Here is a 21,794-nt window from a genome sequence, read left to right on the forward strand (position 1 = left end):
ATAAAGGTCTCACCCTTCCATTTAAGGCATCAATATCCAACTCAGCCTTCTTAGCCCACTTCTGCCAGAAATTGGGGTCATCCAAGGAAATGTCTGTCCTGTTCCCAGATGCAACAAAACTAGCCTAGACAATATGAAAAACACTACATTGAGTTCTTTACTGTATATCACCAGGGAAAAAAATCCATTTTCAGTTGTAAATGTAACTATTTTTAAAAAAATTAATATTATAAAAGCAAAAGGAGGTGCCCCTTAAAGTTAACATTATGGAGACATCAAAACATAGTAACGGGACATACTGAAACACCAATATATATTTATATGGAGATTTACTCACTGTCCAATCAATAGGCAACAGTAAGTTGGACAGCATAAATCTAAAAGCTAAATTAAGCAGAAAGCAGATTTATCACTATTTTCATCTATCTTGGTAATATTTTATCAACTTTTTCTTCAAATTTCAAAGCACACCTTAGCAAATGTTGAGCCTTTCCCTTCAGACTCAATAGTAATTGTGTGTGTTCGCCTTAGGAGAATCTGATCAATGTCTTCTTCACAAAATTTGGACCCTTCATCCTCCTCATCCATAAGAGCACCATAAGCCCCCTTTCGTAGAAGATCTTCTATTTCTTTCTTAGAAAGCTGCTGTACCTATAATTTGGGAGGAGAGAAAATCTCCTTGGATATGTCATTGTTTACATCTCATAGCATAGCCAGACAATTTGCCTTTTACTTAGCCCTTAAAAATTGTAAGCTTCTAAAATGTTTTGTTGGTCAATAAAAACATTCATACTTGTTGCACTTATCTTCTGTGAAGAACAGTAAAAACAAAGGTAAACCTATTCTAAAGCTAATTGACAGTCAAAAAAACCCAATTTCCTTTAACTAAAGCTACAGTAAGCAAGAAATAGGATACATTTATGGCCTTTGGAAGTCTGCATCTGAACATATTCTCACCCCATTTGTAGCATTTTCTCTTCCACTCATAGACTGAAGTACAGCTTTATCAAGGCCAAGCTTTAAACTAGCTTTGTCAAACATTTCTCTTTCATAAGAATTCCTTGTTATCAACCTGTAGATTTTCACTGATTTGCTCTGTCCAATTCTGTGACATCGAGCTTGAGCCTGGAGAAGTATAAAAAGGAATATTCAGTTACAAGTTACATAGAAATGAAAAGTCAATGCCTAGAACTTAGTATGTTTATTTTAAACACTCAAATTAAATTTTTTAAAATATAAATTCCAAGCTTAATATGTTTTTAAGAGGCAATAACAGACATTTTCTCCTAACTGGGTAGAAAAATACATTGCAGAAAACTAAAGAAAATGTTTAACAAGAATTGCCTCTTGCAATATTACCTGGAGGTCATTTTGGGGGTTCCAGTCTGAATCAAAAATGATGCAGGTATCAGCAGCAGTAAGATTAATGCCTAAACCTCCTGCCCTTGTACACAGCAGGAAAACAAATCTATCAGAATCAGGTCTGGAAAACCTGTCAATAGCTGCCTGACGAAGGTTGCCTCTTACTCGACCATCAATTCGCTCGTATGGGTACCTGAAATAAAGTTGTGTTATAAGCAGATTTTTACCACCATCACTTTCTCATCACTAGCTCTCTCATCGTATCTTCCAACATATTTTTTTGAAAGGAAAAATCTCAGTATGACTACCAGGTCAGCAGAATTCCAACAAAGTGGAGACCTGAAGAAGAGCTTTATGTAGCATAAAAGCTTGTCTTTCTCACCAACAGAAGTTGGTCCAATAAAAGATATTACCTTGCTCACTGTCTCAGCAAACTAGAGAGCAAGTATTCTTGAATCAACTGTGTGCAAAACTGAAGAACATACTCCATTCTCTCCCTCTAAGCAGCTTCCGCTGCAGAAACAGCTGTCACCGGAAAGAGTGAAATAGGCCTTCAAGCTAGAGCTAGACGACATTCTTACTCTAAACGTCAGATGGACAATATACCTGAACAATCAACTAAAAGGTGATCCATTAAGGTTCTGAGAGATCACTTGCACTTGCCCATTAGGAAATACCACACTCCTTTGCAATTACAGGTATGCTTTTTTCCTTGCCAGAGCATTAATGTGTAACATTATTAAGTGTCTAAGTTCCATCCTTTTACAATATAGATCACTCACAGGTTAAATACTTTGGCCACTGAGGAAAATACAATTTATTTAGAACTTTTTGTATTGTATTGTTGCTCTCACCGTCTTTGAATGAGGTAGTCTTCCAGTATGTCCAAGCAGCGCACCATCTGGGAAAAGATAAGCACCCTGTGGCCACCAGCCTTCAGTTTTGGCAGCAGCTTGTCAATCAGTACTAGCTTGCCAGCAGCCTGGATCATTGCCTGGAGCTGAAAATCTGGAGAGTCGGCATTGTGTGTTTCTTTAAACTCTTCCAAAATTTTCTCTTCAGCACCTGCAAAGATTGGACAGCAATATATGAATACCATAAAGGTTTTATTAATAAAAACAATGAGCTTTCCTTCAATACCCTGTGTATAAGCCCCAGGAATGTTTTAAGTATTATGTGTATAAACATTTACACAAATACATTAGCTTAGTTCAAACTAAATATATACACATATGCACACGCGCGCACACAGATAAAAACAGATCTTAGCTTTCAGCAGAAAAAGATGAGAAGAAAATCCCTTCCAAGTAAATGAATATCGACTATGAGTAATACATGAATTTCAACAAAAGACTGTCAAGCCAGAAGTTGTATTAAAAAAAAAGCAGCAGACCAGACATTGACTGAACCATTTAAAAATAGATATTTAAGGGACAGAAAAGGCAATTTAACAGATAAGTATAAGTGTGAAAGATGAGTATTCTGACATATTATTTAGAAATTGTATTTAGCTTTTTAAAAATATTTATATTCAAACATAAAAGAGTAGAAGCTGTAGGCCTGCTACTGCCACAGTGCATTCACAGAGCCCAAGTTCAGACAACAAAATATTTAATTGGAAAAGCAAAGAGCTTTGAAATTATTTTGTTTTACCTTCTATTTAGCTTTCTTCTCTCTGCATGTATTCCTTCGTGTTTGCTTAGTTTGCAGCAGCTATCTCACACACACACACACACACACACACTTTCTAGTCACTCTTTTCCATCTAAGACTGCTATGGTTAAGAAAAACTGCATGGGACAAAAGGTAGTTCAAGTTTCATGCCCATTCTCTCTTGGGCCTCTCTTCTGAGGCTGCCAACAAGAATGCCATTTTAAATAGGGAGCTTATTATGTGGACACCTGCCCAGTAAGAACTGAACAGACCACTAAAAGCACATCAGATAGTTATTTTTAGCCGTGCAAGAAGTGTCACACATGGCATTTTTCCACAATTTGCTTTCAGGTGATTCCATGCATGAGAAATAGTATTTCTGTGACCTTCTGGACAATGGACATTTCTCTCTGAAATTTTGAGCAAAAGCTGTTTTTTAAATTGTGTATTTCAGAGTTGTACATGGACCATCTTGGACATTTGTCTTGCACAACACGAGCAAGGACAAGGGAGACAAAACATGTTATACCTTTTTTTTTTTTTTTTTTTTTTAAGTTCCCTTCCTAGATTCCTAGGGCACTCACATACATGTAGCCGGTGTACTGAACGAGCAGTCCGTCCATGTCTGTTGTCATGTGAACTGTGTCACCTATATATGAGCCCAAGTCAATAAACAGGAACTGAAGTTACTACATTTCCAGTATGTCTGACAGCTCTATAGTAATCAAGGATAGAGTACATATGATAGAATTTAGGCCAGGTTACCTGGACAGAGATCTGCATTGTTCAGCAAACACCTGCACAACTAGGATTGACAGAACAGAGTTCACACGAGAAACTGCATGTGAAATGCCTCACAAACATAAGCAACTTCAGCTGAAGCACATAGCTGGACTATTGCCCACCAGACTAACTAATCATTGATCCTTATGGCCTAAACACTGCATAAGAATGATGACTCATTAAAAAAGTCTAACAAAAGTCTAATAAACATAAACATAACAAGCATAGGCAAGAACAATAGAATTAGACAGATCTTCCAGCCTGGTCTCCATCTAGAATCCCTTCTCAGTGTTGTAAAATGTGCAGCCATCGTGACCTATATGCTACTAGAGTCAAATACTTTACTGAACACATGCCCCAAACCTACTGTAGGCTATCAGCCAGCTTATGTAGAGTACTACTTCAGTCACAGTATTTAGTCCCACCCCCAGTTTTCCTCTGATCACTCAAGTTGTACTATTATGAAATGAACAAAATCATGCAAACCTCTACATATAAATATGTAGCCAAGCTACATACAAAAGGACATACTAAGCCAGCCACACCATAGCAAGCCTACATACAAATCTAGTCATAGAGGAACCTCAAAAGAGCCAGAGTTTGGTTTAGATAATACCACTTCCATAACAGACCTCTGCAAACACACAATTTACCCTTTCCCCAACAAACTCTGTCAAAGAATGCACCCACCCTGCCCCTCAAACAGTCTTCCTCACCCTCCAATAGTCTTCATTATCCCTACTTGGTAATTTCTTTTGGGGAGAAGTATCTGGTATCTTTGGCTGATTGTAAGCCAGTAACACCAACTTTCCTTCTCCCCCCTCAGCTTCAGGTTGTTTGTTTTTAGGGTGGCTGGGTAAGAGAAGCGGGATTTGTGGACCACCAGGAGGGCCAGCACTCTCACGCTCGCCGATCAAAAATGACTTCCAGGAGCACACGATGTTGTGAGGGCAAGAGAATGCTAAGCCCTCTCACCAAGCCCCACAACACTGCAGCAAGGAACAGCATAGAGCCACATTCTGCTGCTGGCTCTCTAGGGTCTGGGGAAGAGGTATGATCTGTAAGTCCTTGAGAGTGGTTGTTCGGAAAACCCCGTTGCTCATGATTCTAGAAAAACAGACACTGCTTTGTCTGTCTCAGAACACATAGAAAATGCAGCCATTCCCTGAGATTAGGGGAATCAAAGTAGTTTCTGCTGACTCCCATGGAATAATGCTCACCCAACCAAGGAACCATAAGAAATACCATGTGACTTCAACCATAAAATTTCCACTATTATTAAACACAATTTAAAAGTACTGTGAAAAGCTGCCTCAAAATTTACATGGGACACCTCATGTAATGCAAGATACTTAATGCCCTGGTTTGACAAAAAAATAAATAAATGGCTGATTAAAAAAAATCCCAAACCAAAAACCTTCACGTGCAATGTAACATGTTTGCAGAAGCTTTCATGAACTCTAAAAACAGGCAGTGTTCTTAATTTCCCCTTAAATATTACACATCACTCTAGTCAATGCCAACTGTGCTAAATATGACCTGGTGACCTAAGGAGTCAAAATATTTGCATAATTGTGTACACTGAAAAATATCAAAAGAATAATCTGCACGACATCTTTAAATACAGTGGTGACAGTCCCTCTTGAGATCTTGCAGAATAGTGATGCAAAGCTGCTGTATATATCCATTGTAAGGTTTTGAGATAGAATTACAATTAGCTTGTGTCATTGTTATAAGTGCAAAGATGTTAATTATTGATCAACAGGATAAAACCTGAGGCTCAGACAGTTACAGAAGGCAAGAAGAAGAAGAATTTCTTCTCTAGAATTAAAGGACTTATTTTGATAAACTTCATCTCATTATGATAGCCATGATTTTTCCAGCTAATGCTGAGGATTTCTTTAAACATTTAATGCCATGAAACTGACAGCATTGTTTTGCTAAACGTACGTTTTCAAAAATCGTGAGCCACCTCTCACACACCCCCCCCCAAACAAAAAGCCTTCAGTTTACCTATTGGATCAAAGATTTTTGTTTTGTTTTGTTTTTTTGACTACTCTAGTCCAGGATCAGCTGAGCTTGAGGACAGCCATCTAGCATGACAAAATGCAAGATATTCCAAAATACTAAGTCATATCTCAGATTCGTCAAATGACATCAGTATAATTACTTCTCCTTTTCCCTCTATTAAAAAATATTCCAAGAAAATTTAGTTAAGCAACACAATCTGGAAGCCTCACAATACTCAAAACTAAAAATAATTTCTTTAGCACCGTGGTCGTACATGCAGCTGTACAGAGAAAGCCCTCAAATCAGGGATCTTACAATCAGCATCAGATCAAACACATGATAGATTATTGTGGAAAAGGGAAGAGAAGCTGGTGGGCAGAAACACAGTAGGAGGGAAGTGACATTTACAGAGGTATGTAAATGCTTTGTCCCCAAAAAGCAGATAATGGATTCGATCACCTAATGCGTGTAAGTTAGCATACTTTAATTAGCTACATTATATTAGCTTGTAATGAAGTTATACCTGTCCATCATCGCGTACTTGCTATATTCAGTCCTGATCTAAAAACAGCAGTGTTACACTGAAAGACCAATGACAATTAAAGTCTGGTATCTTACAAATGTAAATATTGTTTCCAGAACTTGTTCCTAATTCTAGCAGGTCATGAAATATCTGCTTTAATATCATGTCTGATCACCACTTCTTACCCAACAAGATCTATTCAGAGATTATTTTAACTGCTATATCAAGATTCACTAGAGCTAGAAGATGTGATGTACCCAAATGCAGCTTTGAAGTGACAAAGCAACAATCTCTAACTTGTGTGGTTTGACATATTGGCCAACTAACGTCATGTTGGAATTCAAGTGGCAGTGCGGTGGGGGAGGGAATAAGAAACATTAGAGGGTAAGGCTGACATGATAATCTCACAATTTACCAGGGATACAGGCCCAATAAACTTTTCTAAGCAGTGGTCCTGGACTTGGACCTATGATGATCTCTAAAGAGAAATGTTTTGTCACTCTGCTGGGGGAAATTAATAGTATGCTCGTATTTTACAGGTTTTGTCAAGACATGCAGTACATCCATCCATCTGTAGTGATTTTATCATGTGAATTTTTGATGGAAAGGGGGCGGAATCTACTATCTCAGTGTACATACTTGAACAGTTATATCAGCTTGAACTCCCCATAGCTATTATGAGAAAGAGGGGATCAATATGCAGGCCTACCATTAATAAGGTATGGATGATTGCAGCATTTTCTTAGTTCCATCATAGTGTTTAAAAGATTAGGGACATTAGCTTGACCACCACCCTTGGAGAGAAATGTGAAATTCTTTTCAAGAATAGCGCGATAGTATTTCTTCTGAATGTTTGTCAGCTCAACTTCAATGATTGTTTCTTCTTTGGGGGCCAGGTTCTTTTCTACATCCTCTTTAAGGCGTCTCAACATCATTGGCTTCAAAATGGCTTGGAGCTTTTGCACCTAGGAGACACAGCTTAATTAGTAAATAATTGTGTAACAGTAAAGCCTTAAATACTAAGTTTTTATTTTCAAATCATATTATACCACCTTCAGTTTTAAGGAGATGCTCTGGTTATCTCCACCACATGCATCACCCTAATCCTAGAACTCCAAGAACCTCTAAAATGTCTTTCGCTTCATTTTCTACCACAACTCAGATACAGAAGGGTTTCAAAAAGGAAGATTTTCGTACAACCCACTAATGACTGAATTCTGCTTTGGTTAGATACACAAGAATACAGTTAAAAAAATGTGATGTTACTGTATTGTTTCTGGCCGGTAAATTTTTCCTCAGGTGTGACCATGTATTTGATGTTATGAAATAGATCTCACTTGAATAAAAATTTCCCAAGCCAAGAACCATCATCTCAGACCAATCATGGCAGCTGAGTGAAGTAAAGGAGTGTACCTGAAGACAAACTGATATCTACAATACTAAAGGGTTTTTGTTTTGTTTTAGATAGAACTGGCTGTAATGCCTATTATAGGTTGCCTAACACTTTTCATTATAAGACCCTGTTTTCAGTTGCTTATAAAACTAACTGTTTAGGCTGAAATTTTCCATGCTGATTTCTGCCAGAGGCATAATATTAATTAATTATATAAAGTTCCAAGCAAAAGCCTTTTGTGAGAAGTAGTTAGGGGGAAAATGTGTCTGTCTGTTTATTTAACATGACTTGCACCTGCATGCTTTGGAGCAGGTATTTGTAATTTGGTAGAATTGCCCTGGAGAGATGCTTTTGCTGTCTCAGTGAAAACCTACCAAAATCTGTCCAAACTATAAAGGTTCTGAAAATCCCTGTTTCTACATCTTCAGAGGTTTGTGCGAGGCTGGCAGCTAAATTCTCTGAAGATTCTTTCTGCATTGCCCGCCCCAGCATGCAATCGCCCTCAGTGGCAGGCCTAAGCAAGAATTATCCTGCAATTGTTCCTCATCTACCAGTGGCCACTGTGGTGCTGGGCACCAGAACTGAGAGCAGTAAGACTATTTCTCCTGTGCTCTCAATGCTCCCCCTGCTGTTGATCAGGCAGTGTGGAGAGAAGAGGGGTAGACTAATGTGGAGGGCTGAGGATTAGAGGGAAATAGGAGGCAAGGGGGCAGGGGAGGAAGAACATAAATCATTAGAGCACACTACCTTCCAGAATCTGAAATGGAACCCAGGATTCTGGAGAAGAGAGGAGTGAGCGGGGACAGTTTCAAGTACATAATTTTTCACCCTCCTCCTTGTAACAACTTTTTGTTTTTCTTAACCTCTGAGGATAGGACAAGAAGCAATAGGCTTAAATTGCAGCCAGTGCGGTTTAGGTTGGACATTAGGAAAAACTTCCTGTCAGAGTAGTTAAGCACTGGAATAAATTGGCTAGGGAGGTGGGGGAATCTCCACCACTGGAGATTTTTAAGAGCAGGTTAGACAAATGTGTCAAGGATGGTCTAGATAATACTTAGTCCTGCCATGAATGCAAGGGACTGGACTAGATGACCTCTCGAGATCGCTTCCATTCCCACAATTCTATGATTCCAGAGTCCCAACACTCCTCTGCTATTCAAACAACTATGAAATCCACTGTCAAAGTGATGTGCCTCATCCCTGTCTTGTAGCTGGTCCATGCAGGGGATATTTCTATCTGCAACCTTGTTAGTTCAAGTGGTATGGGACTGTGCTGTGAATCCAAAGGTTCCAACCCTGCTGATGTCATATGTAGAGGGTCATTATGATCCACATGATGTAACTGCTGGTTTTTTTCAGCTTGCTTTTTTAAAACTGTAAGCAATTAAATACAAAAAAAAAGCCTTAAAAGAAAATTAAGGTCACATGTCAAGCAAACAGAAGTTAATACCACCAGAATTAAGGTGTCTGAAGCCGAACCAAGACAGGATCCTGCTGAAAAAGTAGTATGTCAGCGTTTAATTAAAGACTGTATCATAACTCACAAGGCAGCTAAATTAAAGTTGCATGGATAACCTTTATCCTGGCATTTCCTAACTTTTGAGTGCTCAACTTTGCAACCCTAACCTCCCTTTAATGTAGTTTTTGTATGTAATTATAAATTAGTTTCTCTTGATATTTATCAATGACTTAAATTTAGCACCTGTTATGTTATGCTGCATGAATTTTTAGAAATCTTTTCGTTTCTTCAAATGGGAAGCACTAGAATAGTCTATTTCTGAATAAAGATTACAAGTACAATGTCTGTATTAGGTTAGGTCATTTACTAATCTGGGATCAGACCTAATCCTGTTCCCACTGAAGTCAATGGCAATATTCTCATTTGTTTCAAGGGAAAAAGGAGCACCCCGTTATTCTGTTGACATTGTCCTTTTAACATGGCAACTGGAAATCTAGTCAGTCTAAACAAAAAAAGAGTGAAAGCTGTTTCTGCTACTACATCTGTCCCCAGATTCCCCAGCCATTTTAAAAATCCCTTTTAAAACATTTTTGAGCTGCCCTGGTGCTATGACAGAGGACACAGTGAAATTTATTACACAAAGTATACTGTCTAACGCACAAAGGAAATACACTAGAAAAAGATTTGTCTCCTTTACTCTTCCCTTTCTGAAGATCTACAGTGTTGTTTGTAATAATAAATAATAATAATTAGGTAATAAAAATTACTGTAGCAGGATTAAAACTGTCTCTTTAAACAGGGAAAGAAAAACTGCATGAGTAAAATTACCTGTTCTTCAGTTTTCAAATCACCAAACTCTTGCATGAATGTGCTTTCTGATGGGAAGCGACCTGGCTCCAAGAAATGAAGCAAGCTGAACAGCTCTTCTACAGTGTTCTGTAATGGGGTACCAGTGAGCAGCACCTTGTGTTCCTGCAAGAAAAAGAAGCAGTTGACTAGAAGCTATCTGTGCAGATGTTTTCTCCTTATTATGTTTTTGTCCTTATCATTCAGTAGTCCCTTCAACGCTATGGCTCTTTGTAAATCTTTTGTGACACCAAACACTCTGGTCTTCCTCCAAGGGCACTCTAGGGCATTAACTCCAAATCAGTCCAGGCATTCCACTCAGCTTCTTGCCAAAGATAGGTCCTTTAGCCAACCAGCCAGTGTCCTTTCTCGCTTATCTGTGCTGCATGACCCCATCCCCTCCACAAATCTTACAGACTTTTAGACTAGGGATATGCTACAGGCTCTAACAACTCTACTTTCTCCAACATCTCTCATCACTAACGGAATGGAAATCCTTCAACGTACTACAGTACATTAACAATATAGCTAAAACTAGTTACCTCTTCTCTACTCTCCACTTTAATAGTAAAAATTCTACACTACTCATGTAGCATTAGAAAAGGGCAGTTACCTATCTGTCCTAGCTTTTCAAGCATCTCAAAACCAGCTGAGTAAACATTTATTTGTACACAGTACCCTACGTTTGTTCAAAGCTGACCCATTTTTTCCTTAAGAATCAGGAAGTTGAATTATCAAGGTGCAGACGAGGATGAAGGAAGCAGATTTGGCAAGTGAGCTGCTGAGGCATAAGACAGAGAACGTGGGAGAAATTAAGATTTGGCCCCAGAGTCAATGGGGAAGGACAATTGTTGTCATATGTTGGGGGAGCAAAATGAAAAGTTTCATATTGCTTAAGTAACATAAAAAAGGCACACACACACACACAAAAAACTTAAAAAAAATAGTGTGTTTAGTTTTGGTGGATTGGAAGCTGAAAAACAAAGAATAATGCTATTTACTTATATCAGAGTAGCTCCTGGAAGCTGATCCAAGACTGGGACTCCATCATGCTAGGCACTAAACAAATGCAGAGTCCCTGCCCCAAAGATTTTACAATGTAAACAGACAAGACAGTCAAAGAATGGGAGAAATGAAGTATCATTATCTGCATATTACACATTAGGAATGGAAGCACAAAGATTAAGTGATTTGCTCAACATTACATAGGAAGTGTGTAGTAAAACAGGAATCAAAAGCAGATCTTGAGTTCCAGTCTACTGCTTTAGTTATACGTCCATCTTCCTCTCAGACATCATAATAAATGCCTTTACAGAGAACTTTACAAACATTCGTTAATTAACCCTTAAAACCTCTGTGAGCAAGATAAATAATATTATTTTACAGATAGAGAAAACAGACAAAAACAACTTGGGGGAAAAAAAAAGCTGTCTTTGCATATTCATTTTTTTTCTTAAAACAAAACAAAACCAAAAAACCACATTGGAGATACTAGGTTTTTACTTCCTTAGTTTTGTTGGAGAACCTACTGTAGGTCTAGAGACCACTATTTCATTCTTCAGATGCTGCAAGGAATCTTCCAGCAAAAGCACAAGACAAAAATATCAAAAGTATCATGTCTTAAGGCCCTCCTCCCCCCCCCAAAATTTACTTTTCAAAGCATCTTTCAATGCTTTTGTTGGTATACAATAAAGAAAATGGGGCACCTTTTAACTACCTCCCCATGAAAGTCAGTTTTAAGGAACTCGCTCAAAGTTATACAGCAAATCTCTGGCAGAGGCAGAATTGGAACCGAGCAGTTTCAATCGCCTACATCAGAGTTCATTTCACTTTACCATGTTTTCATTAAGTACGCATTTAAAATAGATAAGTGGCCAATTTTTAAAGATTGGAGGCAGGGAAAGGTAGATGGGGATAAAGAAAGGACAAAAACGGAGTTTAAAAATGGCATGATATGGGAGGAAAAGTAGGATAGAAAGAAGGACTTCTCGGTCTTCCTTTCTTAAGGGAGAAGACCAGCTTCCAGGATTAATTTAATGAGGAGATTGGTGGGTTCTTCAGCACTTTTAGTTTAGGGTTTAGTTTAGTTTAAACTAAAAGTTTGTAGATATGTCCATCTGGCTAGCTAGAAAGTCTTTAAGAAAAGTTTCTCATACAATTCTCTCTCAAAATTGAGTTGATTTAGTGGATAACACAGGAAAAGGCTTACAAGTTATCTTCTTAAGAAATTACCAGCCAGGACTACTGTAAGTACGAAAGATCCAAGAAGCACTTACCAGGTCCATCATCTTCAGTCCTTCCAAGAGCTTGCAATTCCTGTTCTTCAGCCTGTGGGCTTCATCAATTACTACACAACGCCATGGAATGTTACGCAGCTCAGGGCAGTCAGTCAAAATCATTTCAAACGTAGTGATGATAGCATGAAACTTATAGGACCCCTTTATTACCCGACCCTGAAAGAACAGCAATGATTATAAGTAGACAACCTTACTAACGAATAAAGACGATAAAGATTAATTTTTTTAAACTTCACATTATATATAAAGAAAATACAAAAAAAACTAGTGCAATGAGCAAAATATTTAAATACAATCATTACCACTGACATCAGAATAAAGGAATGCAAACAAATAAGTCTGCTGCTTTATGCGGGTTTGCTTTTTTCAATTTTGCACAAGAAAGAACCAGTGCTTTATCAGTGCATACTAGACACAAAGATGACATGTCACTGCAAAAATTGTATCACGTTACACCACAAAAAATAATAACATATCAATGCAACACCAAGTTTTAGTGTCATTTTTTCCCTTATTTTGTTGAGAAATTTATCTTCACCATCAAAGCTGTGTTTGACAGTTCTTTCAAGCATCCTGAATAAACTGGAGGCGAGAGTTCCATTTTTCTGAGTATTACATATTTTGTTAATTGACGTGTCAGTACTCATGTCTTGGTGTTCACTACATATATAATTCATTAATTCTAATAAGCAGAGTTTTGGAGAGGAACAGATTCACAACTGTGAAAAGACCTTTCCATATATTTCCCAGTATTTCCATAATTTGAGGTAAGAAAGTTCAATGGGACAGTTTAGCTGATTACTGGGGGCATCGCCATCATTTACTATGGTTAGTTAATCCTGCATTTTTCAGTACAAGTATCCAATAAAACCTATTAAATATTTTATTCTGGAAATATTGTGAAGACAATGGACTGGATGTAATTCGGATATATTTCTTCCCAATCTTCTTCAGACAATAAAAAATGTAAACTAGCTTCCCACATGTGTTTCAGTTCCAAAGTCAGTGGCTACAAATTGACAACATTTGACATAGTTGTCATTTGCCCAGCTTTTCCCTCCTCCCACATGCTGAAACCACAGTTACTGTAGGGTAATATATATACTCATTCATTAGCCCGTTCGTTTATAAGCTGACCCCCCAAGATGGTTAGGTAAAAATAGCAAAAACTGTATGACCCTTTCATAAGCCAACCCTATATTTCAGGGGTTGGAAAATGTTGGCTCCTGGCCCGTTAGGGTAAGCCGCTAGCGGGCCTAGATGTTTTGTTTACCTGGAGCGTTCACAGGCACGGAGCCCCTCAGCCCCCAGTGTCCACTGTTTGCCATTTCCAGCCAATGGGAGCTGCGAACCGTGGCCACAGGGAGCTGAGGGGCTCCATGCCTGCAGACGCTGCAGGTAAACAAAACAACAATGTATTAGATATTCAATTCAATGATTCCATAGAGTTTAAAATCATCAAATTTTGCTGTAGACCCGTTTATAAGCCAACCCCCGCTCTTTGATGCATCACTTTTTACCAAAAATATTCGGCTTATGAACGAGTATATACGGTAACTATTCTCTCTTCGAGTGTCAGTATGGATCCCAATGTGGGTAACTAGCAAGCAGTGTCCCTTCTGTATTGTGGAAATGAGGAGTGCCACCCAAGGAGTCAAACCTACATTCCTTCAATGTTTCCATAGCCTTTCTCTATTACCTGATGGGACCAAACCCTTTTAACTATCTCCTAATCTCTTTTTGTGCCTATATCTGGCTCATTGCTTGGCTTTTTAATCTCATCAGAGAATTTCAACATGTATCACACACTGTATCTCCACCTATTGGTTAGCTGCTGAGTCACTCCCACCAAACATCAGTGCAGATGTTGGGTCTTCTGCCTGCTTCAGAAACATGCCAGAACTTGATGTATGTAAACCCACTGACTTTTGTCAAACATTATGCCCTTGATGTGTTGGGTAGGTTTGATGCCAAGTTCAGGACAGCAGAACTACATATTCTTCTCTTATGGTATCAAGTATAGTTTTGAAAAGAAGGCTGGTAGGTAAAATGACTGATTCCGGGGGGCGGAGGGATAGCTCAGTGGTTTGACCACTGGCCTGCTCAACCCAAGGTTGTGAGTTCAATCCTTGAGGGGGCCATTTAGGGATCTGGGGCAAAAATCTGTCTGGGGATTGGTCCTGCTTTGAGCAGGAGGTTGGACCGAGGTCCCTTCCAACCCTGATATTCTATGAAACTTTGAGACCGAGATCATATTTGGGATGAATTTAGGATGAAGTCTCAGCACTGACTTGCCCCTGTGAAAAGATGTGTAGGAAGGCCATGAGAACTTGGAGCTCATTGACCCTCCATGCTGAGCCACTAGAAAGACCATGTTAAAGGTAAAGTGATGTATCCAACAATTGGAAAGCAGCTTGAAAGGAGAGGAACGATATTACAATCCCATGTAGAAATCAGGTCTTCAACAGGTACTTAAGTATGCAGGAGGGTCCTTAAAAGAATCTTGATTCTGACACATGTGAGAAGCCTGAGTATGACTGAATGGAAGCAGGACATGATGATACTGTTGCAAGATGGACTTTGGGAGAACTAAATGCCAAATTGTTTCTGGTTCAGAATATAGTTGAAGATCTGTGGTATCAGAGCCTCAACTGGGTCCATATTATATTGGGCTGTCCAACCGTTTCCATTTGGAGGAGGAGATTTTCCAAGCAGAATGCTTCCTACTCTGTATGCGGAGTTTTTTAACCTGTTGAGAACAGTCTTTTAGTGGTGCTCAATCAGCCAACATCTAAGCCATCAAGTGCCACAACTGCAGGTCTAGGATATCATATCCGGGAAGATCAAGAAGGGAGGTCTGAATGGATATGTGCAAGAGATCTGACAGTCAAAACTGCTATGTCCAATTGGAAGCCATTAATGTTCACATGACCTTGTCCTGTCTGACTTTGGATATCACCGTAGGCATCAAGGGAACCATGGAAAAGGCAAGTTTCAGACCGGTAGTCCACTGTAGCAGAAAGATGTCTCATTAGAAGCCCAGGTTCATGCCCTCTCTGGACAGAAGTTCAGGCATTTGGCATTGTCCTCCGGGGTGACCAGATCAATTATTGGAGCCCTCCAATGGCAAAATATTAACTCAGAGAGATTTCTGCAGCAGCCACTCCTGGCTGGTTACCATCTGCCTGCTTAAGAAGTTTATCATGTCACTGCTAGTACCTGTAAGGTGCAGAACCAATGGGGTCACCCTGTTTGGATGACACCATGTCCACAGCCTGACACCTTCTTGGCAGTGAGGGGATTATGAAGCACATCCTTGATTGTTGATATAGTGTATTCCAGGTAGGCGATCCATAAAGATCTGCACCGTAGAGCTCTGCAGGAATGCCACGCAAGACAGCCAGATGTCCCTCAACTCCAGGATGTTCGTATGCAGCACAAATCACCCTGGCACCAGGTGCCCTTCACCTGCAGGTGGTCCAGAAGGGCATCCTAACCTGTTTGAGGCATCTGACAAGGCACAAGAGTAAGATGTTTTTTCTCCAAACAGATAGAGGCTTTTTAGGTCCTTGTCATTAGCAGTACTCCTTTGACTCCAATTGTTCCTGTAGTGCCTTGTTTGATTTCAACTGTTCCTGAAAGGACTAAGGAGCCTGGCTTGGGATGGGTATAACAGTACTTAAACCCAGATTGAAGAACCTAGTACTGTTTCTCTATCCATTTTGCAGTCAAGTTATTATGGCTGGTGTATTCCCCAGGGTTTTAGACCCTCATTTATGGGGAGGGTGATTCTGACAACAACCAGTCCAGCCAGAATGTCGAACAACTTGTGAGATTTCTCTTATATGACCAAATTCTATCTCCAGAGTCTCAGCAATTCTTATAAGGAGCTCTTGGAATGACCTGAAGTCATCCAGCACTAGTATCGGTTCCAAGGATACCGCCTTGTCAGATGACGATGACAGGCCCTTTAATGGTGAAACAGGACATTGCTGATACTCTACTCTGGGGTCTGACTCTTCCTGGTCATCTAATATAGGTGATGTGGGCAGAGATGTAGACAGGAATGTGAGCTGTTCCTCAAATGCAGTGGAGAGACCATCTCCTCGAGATCTGAGAGGACAGATTCTAGCAGGCCCATCAGGGGTATGGCTAGCTTGTTTGGTAGTGAATAGATCAATGCCATTCCTGTCATGAGGGCAGTTGAACATGACTAGGGGAACTGGAAGGCCTTTCAGCGGACACTGACCACAGATCTCAGGGGAGAAGTTTCCTGCTTGAAGATAGCAAGAATGAGACCTGGTGACAGGGAGGAGGAACAGACTTACTCTATGGGTGGGGCTGAGGTATACCTCGCTCTTGAAACCAGGGTGTACATCAGTACCAGTAACTGTCCTGGCTTTCCTAGCAGCTCATATTTGGCTTTAGGCATCAACCCTAGAGGGTGCGCTGCTGAAGCTGGGATCAGTGCTAGAGAAGGCCCTCCCTCTGTGCCACAGGCTGCTTCTAATCACCAGCCATCAACATTATGTGGGGCTTGGTGGCTTTATCCTGTGAGGTTTTAGGTGGTCTGTCCTTATGGGAGGACACTAAGCTCCACCTGGAGCCTCTGCAGTCAGAGCAGCCCCTCTGGTGCCAGTTTTCTGCATCAGAGGCATCAGTGCCTGTGGTGTCAGGGGAATAGGTGCCGATGGCAGGTCTTTCTTCAGTGCCATCTTCTCCATGCTGGTCTTCGGAGTCACTTGCCTGCTAGATGATGCGCTGGATGAAACTGGCTTATGTCTTCACAGCATCTGAAGAGACCTTCACAGATTGCTCCAGGAGATGAAGATGCAACCACACATCTTGCGACTTATGCAGTTTTGCAGGGATTGAAAGGCAGATGCCTAGCATGTGGGATTTGGAATATATCCATCACAGGATAGGTAGAGTTTCAAGCCCACGGGTTGCAAATGCACCACGTTGAAAATCCCTGCATTGGGGGTGGGTGGGGGTGTCTGCCTGTAACTGTCCAATGCAGATGTGTCAACATCATTCATAGTCAATGTATATCAGAAAATCAGAAGATCTCTGAAGGTGTTATGAAGAGCTTGAAGAAGTTTAACTAAGAACAAATGGGAAGGCCATTCTCCAGGTTCTCTCTTACTGCCTATGGCAGTAAGAGGCAACTGAGTGAAAGTTGGGGCTGCCCAACCCTTTATGCCCTCTGAAGGGAGGATTAGGTGGCAGAGGGAGTATGCACTGCTACCAATGGATACTGCTATTAAAAACAAAAATCCAGACTCTCACACATGCGCATCTAAAGTGGGATCCACAGACACAGACTCAAAGAACCATGATTATACTTGACTAGTACAGAGTGTTTTAAGTATTTGAGTTCTGAAAGCAGATAAAATCAAGTCAGTAAATTCATATATGGAGTGAAATCTATTATAAGGCCAGAAGGGACCATTAAGATCATCTAGTCTGGCCTCCTACATAGCACAGCCATAAGAGTTCCCTAAATTAAATTAATTCTAGAGACACAAGGAGGGTGAGGTAACATCTTTTATTGGACCAACTTCTGTTGGTGAGAGAGAAAAGCTTTCAAGCCCCACAGAGCTATTCTTCAGAAGATGACTAACAAAAAATATTACCCACACCTACCTTGCCTCTCTAATATCCTGTGACCAACATGGCTATAGCTACACTTCATACATAATTCTGTTTGATTTAGAGCATGCCTTTCAGAAAGACATCCAATCTTGATTTAATGATTTCCAGTGACAGAATTCACCACAACCCTTGGTAAGTTGTTCCAAGGGTTAATTTCCTTGACTGTTAAAAATACATGCCTTGTGTCTGGTCTGAATTTGTCTAGCTTCAGATTCCAGCCAGTGGATCTTGTTATACTTTTGTCTGCTAGATTCAAGAGCCCTCTATCATCAACAAATTTCTGTTCCCCATGTAGGTATTTTAGACGGTGATCAAGTCATCCCTTAACGTTCTCTGACAAACTAGACAGATTAAGCTCCAAGTCTCTCTTTATAAAGGCATGTTATCTAATCCTTTAATCTTTCCTCATGGCTCTTCTCTGAACCCCTCCAATTTTTCAACACCCTTCTTGAAATGTAGACACAATATTGGACTTCAGTCACACCAGTGCCAAATACAGAGGTAAAATCACCTCTTTACTCTTACTTGTACTTCTGTTTATACATCCAAGGATCGATTTAGCTCTTTTGGCCACAGCATTGCACTGGGAACTCATCGGATTCTCTTGGGAAACAGTGATGCTAAAAAAGACTTGGAAGTCATGGTGGAGAGAGTCCCTCATTCTGTAAACATGGATTTTGTTCCTAGATACACAATTTCACTTTTGGCTGTACAGAAACACACATTGCTTGGTTCTGCCCAGCTGGATAAGTGATCCAGATTACATTTAATCAGTTACCTGTCTTCTTTATTAGTTACCACTCCCACAATCTCTTTGTCATCTGCAGACCTTATCGATTATCGATTTTATACTTTCTTCTAGTTCATTTATAAACATATTAAATTGCTTAGGAACAAAAACCAAAGGACCCCAGCAGAAACACCTGCTCAATGATTATGATTACCTGTTTACAATTACATTTTGAAACTTATCTGTTAGCTATTTTTTAATCCATTTAATGCCAAATTTGTACCATTCTAGTTATTTTAATGAAAATGTGCGAAGCCAAGTCAAATGCCTTACAGAACTCTATGTATTTCACATCAACACTATTATTCTTTATCAATTAAACTTGTAATCTCATCCAAAAAGGTATCAAGTTAATTTGACAGGATCTATTCTCCATAAACCCATGTACAATTGGCATTAATTATAAACTGAAGCCCTATTATTCAGAAGACAAGTACAGTGAAACTGCAGTTTTTATATCCTTCTACTTCCCTAATACTATTTTGCCAGCACCAACAACCTCCCTCCATAGATGCAAAGTGCTTTAGACTTCCAAATATTGACTAGTAAACAAACTAGCTATCTGCTAGAGGTCGTGGCATCTCATTCATTTTAATAAACAACCTGCACTAAATGGATCAGAAGTTAAAGAGGACAGTAATAACTGAAATATGTTGTTTCCACTATTCAGCAACATACAAAAGGGTGGATTTTAGGATCAGATTTTCTTTATCCAATCATATGTTTTTAAAATGTTGTTTGTTTCTCCCTATAGCCCCAACACCTGTCATCCCAACTAATTTTTTATTTCTAGCATGTTCTATTCAAAGTGCTTTTTGGGGTTTCTTTATTTTATTTTTCTGGATTTTTAGCTATTTTGGAGTTTTATGCAGGTGTCCAAAATCAGAGGTTTTGGGGTTCTTTGTATATGCTGTTGTGAGAAAAGTATATTATATTACTTTAATATAGTACTGTGCACTTTAATGAAGAAATGTTTTAAACGGCAATATATCAAAGTGCACATGGGGACCTTTAGTGCGCACCAGCAAGGTCTACACAGACCAATTAATGCACAGCACATTAGAAATCACGCCCCTGTAATATTACTCTGCTTAGATAAGGCTTTAGGGTACGTCTATACTATCCGCCGGGTAGCGTTCGATGTATCGGGGATCGATTTATTGTGTCTCATCTGGATGCGATAAATCGATCCGTACTCCACCTCGGCAGAAGGAGTAAGCGGAGTCGACGGGGGAGCCGCGGCAGTCGACTCACCGCCGTGAGGACGGCCAGGTAAGTCGACCTAAGATACTTTGACTTCAGCTTCGCGAATAGTGGAGCTGAAGTTGCGTATCTCTAGTTCGAACCCCCCCACTAGTGTAGCCCAGGCCTTAGATACAAGTAACCATTTCCAGTGTTAATTACATAAACACTGCTTTTTTGGGTATTGGGGTTGTTTTATTAGTGTTTACCGGTTAAAACGTAAAATTAGAAGCCCTAACTATTCACTTTCCCATATTCTCCTTCATGCACAATGGCTTGTCATCAAGATTGTAGTGATCTCAAGAAATATTTGTGCAATTTATGGCAGCTGATAATATAGAAATTTCCATTAAGCTGAATTCTACCTTAGCAGTATTAGAAATTGATGTTCATAGCACATAAAACTCAATCCACTACAGCCTCATTACTTGATTTTTTTAAATTACAGTTTTACAAAATTCCAAAAAGTACCTGTGGATCTTTGAAGTACATTTCATACAACTGAATGGTCCGCCGGCTGGCTTGACTCCCATGATACACAACCACATTCAACTCTGTCCAGGTGCGGAACTCCCTTTCCCAGTTAGGAATTGTGGACAGTGGAGCAATAACCAAGAAAGGACCGTGGATTCCTTTCAAATATATCTCATAGAGAAATGTAATAGACTGGATAGTTTTTCCCAACCCCATTTCATCTGCTAAAATGCAGTTTCGTCTGAAAAATAATACAAATGGCTCTATTATGGCTCTATTCTAAATATGGCATTTACAAAACAAAAAACATCTGTAAAACTAAAATCTGCAAGATCAGATATATAAATTAATAGATTAGTATGGATTTAAACAGGACAAAACACTCTCAAAAAGTTTTAAATAAATAGTATATTAGCAGGTGTTGCAACAGGATTATATTTCTCATTATACAGTTCTCTCTCAAGTATAGGTGTGTGTGTGTGTTTGTCACATAATAAAGACATGTATTTATTATGTAACATTATGTTTTATATATAAATAAAAAACTATATAATAAATATTATATTATCTATAATATAATAACTATTAACTTTGTTATCCAAGTAATAAAAATAGTTAACATAATTTTGAAGTCTCACTTTTAAAAGACTATAAAACGTTAAAAATATTAACATATTAAATTTAAACTATAAAATTTGCTCTAAAGCAGCAGTTCTACAATAAAAAGTTACTTTACGCACGTGTTGTACCAGTTGAAAAGAAGCCAGTTTACTCCCTCCAACTGGTATTCCCTGAGTTTGTTATTGTTTTTATACTCCCTGGAACTCTCCGATTTCTTCCAGTCATCAGCAGGAGGTCGCTCCTGTTTCAAATACAGCAAATCCCATTAGTGGTTTCTGAAAGACCACATTACTTAGCTATTTTCAAATAAAATCCTCTATACAGAGCCAATTCTTACCACACGCTCCATTTGTGGCTCCCTAGACATCAGTTTCTCAAATTCTTCAATCTTAGCTTGGTCTATGTCTTGCTTCAGCTCCCATGTGCTGTCTTCATAAGGAAGTGAACACCACTTCACCAGATAATGAGTAACAGGCTTTGGTTTTGATCAATAGTTAAAGAAAGGATAAAATTAGATTCAATGTAAAACAATACAACAAACTTTTCTACATGACATGTAACTAATTAAAGGAAAGTTGTAGTGGAACATGAAAGATATTCTAGACACTACATACAATGAAAAAGAATTAACAGATTTTTTTAAAAAATGTCTTTAAAACAGCTAGAAGGATAATCTAACAGCAGAC

The 21,794-nt window shown here is 39.2% G+C and overlaps 1 protein-coding gene across 2 annotated transcripts in view; it reads right to left on the minus strand.

The window, feature by feature from the left end:
* Nucleotides 1-21,794, minus strand: part of CHD7 (chromodomain helicase DNA binding protein 7) — a 115,829-nt gene that overhangs the window by 18,764 nt on the left and 75,271 nt on the right. Inside the window, exons 9-19 of one of the 2 annotated variants that reach the window (XM_065399593.1) lie at nucleotides 21,446-21,583; nucleotides 21,228-21,349; nucleotides 20,485-20,728; nucleotides 12,306-12,482; nucleotides 10,012-10,155; nucleotides 7,041-7,296; nucleotides 2,217-2,427; nucleotides 1,360-1,555; nucleotides 958-1,125; nucleotides 472-651; nucleotides 14-124 (exon numbers count right to left, since the gene is read on the minus strand). The exons of the other annotated variant lie outside the window; for it this stretch is intronic. Coding sequence (XP_065255665.1) covers nucleotides 14-124; nucleotides 472-651; nucleotides 958-1,125; nucleotides 1,360-1,555; nucleotides 2,217-2,427; nucleotides 7,041-7,296; nucleotides 10,012-10,155; nucleotides 12,306-12,482; nucleotides 20,485-20,728; nucleotides 21,228-21,349; nucleotides 21,446-21,583 — 1,947 coding nt within the window. The remainder of the gene's footprint in view (nucleotides 1-13; nucleotides 125-471; nucleotides 652-957; nucleotides 1,126-1,359; nucleotides 1,556-2,216; nucleotides 2,428-7,040; nucleotides 7,297-10,011; nucleotides 10,156-12,305; nucleotides 12,483-20,484; nucleotides 20,729-21,227; nucleotides 21,350-21,445; nucleotides 21,584-21,794) is intronic. 2 annotated transcript variants of the gene reach the window in all.

Source organism: Emys orbicularis, chromosome 2, assembly GCF_028017835.1.
Source record: "Emys orbicularis isolate rEmyOrb1 chromosome 2, rEmyOrb1.hap1, whole genome shotgun sequence".
In the NCBI taxonomy this organism is placed as follows: Eukaryota; Metazoa; Chordata; order Testudines; family Emydidae; genus Emys; species Emys orbicularis.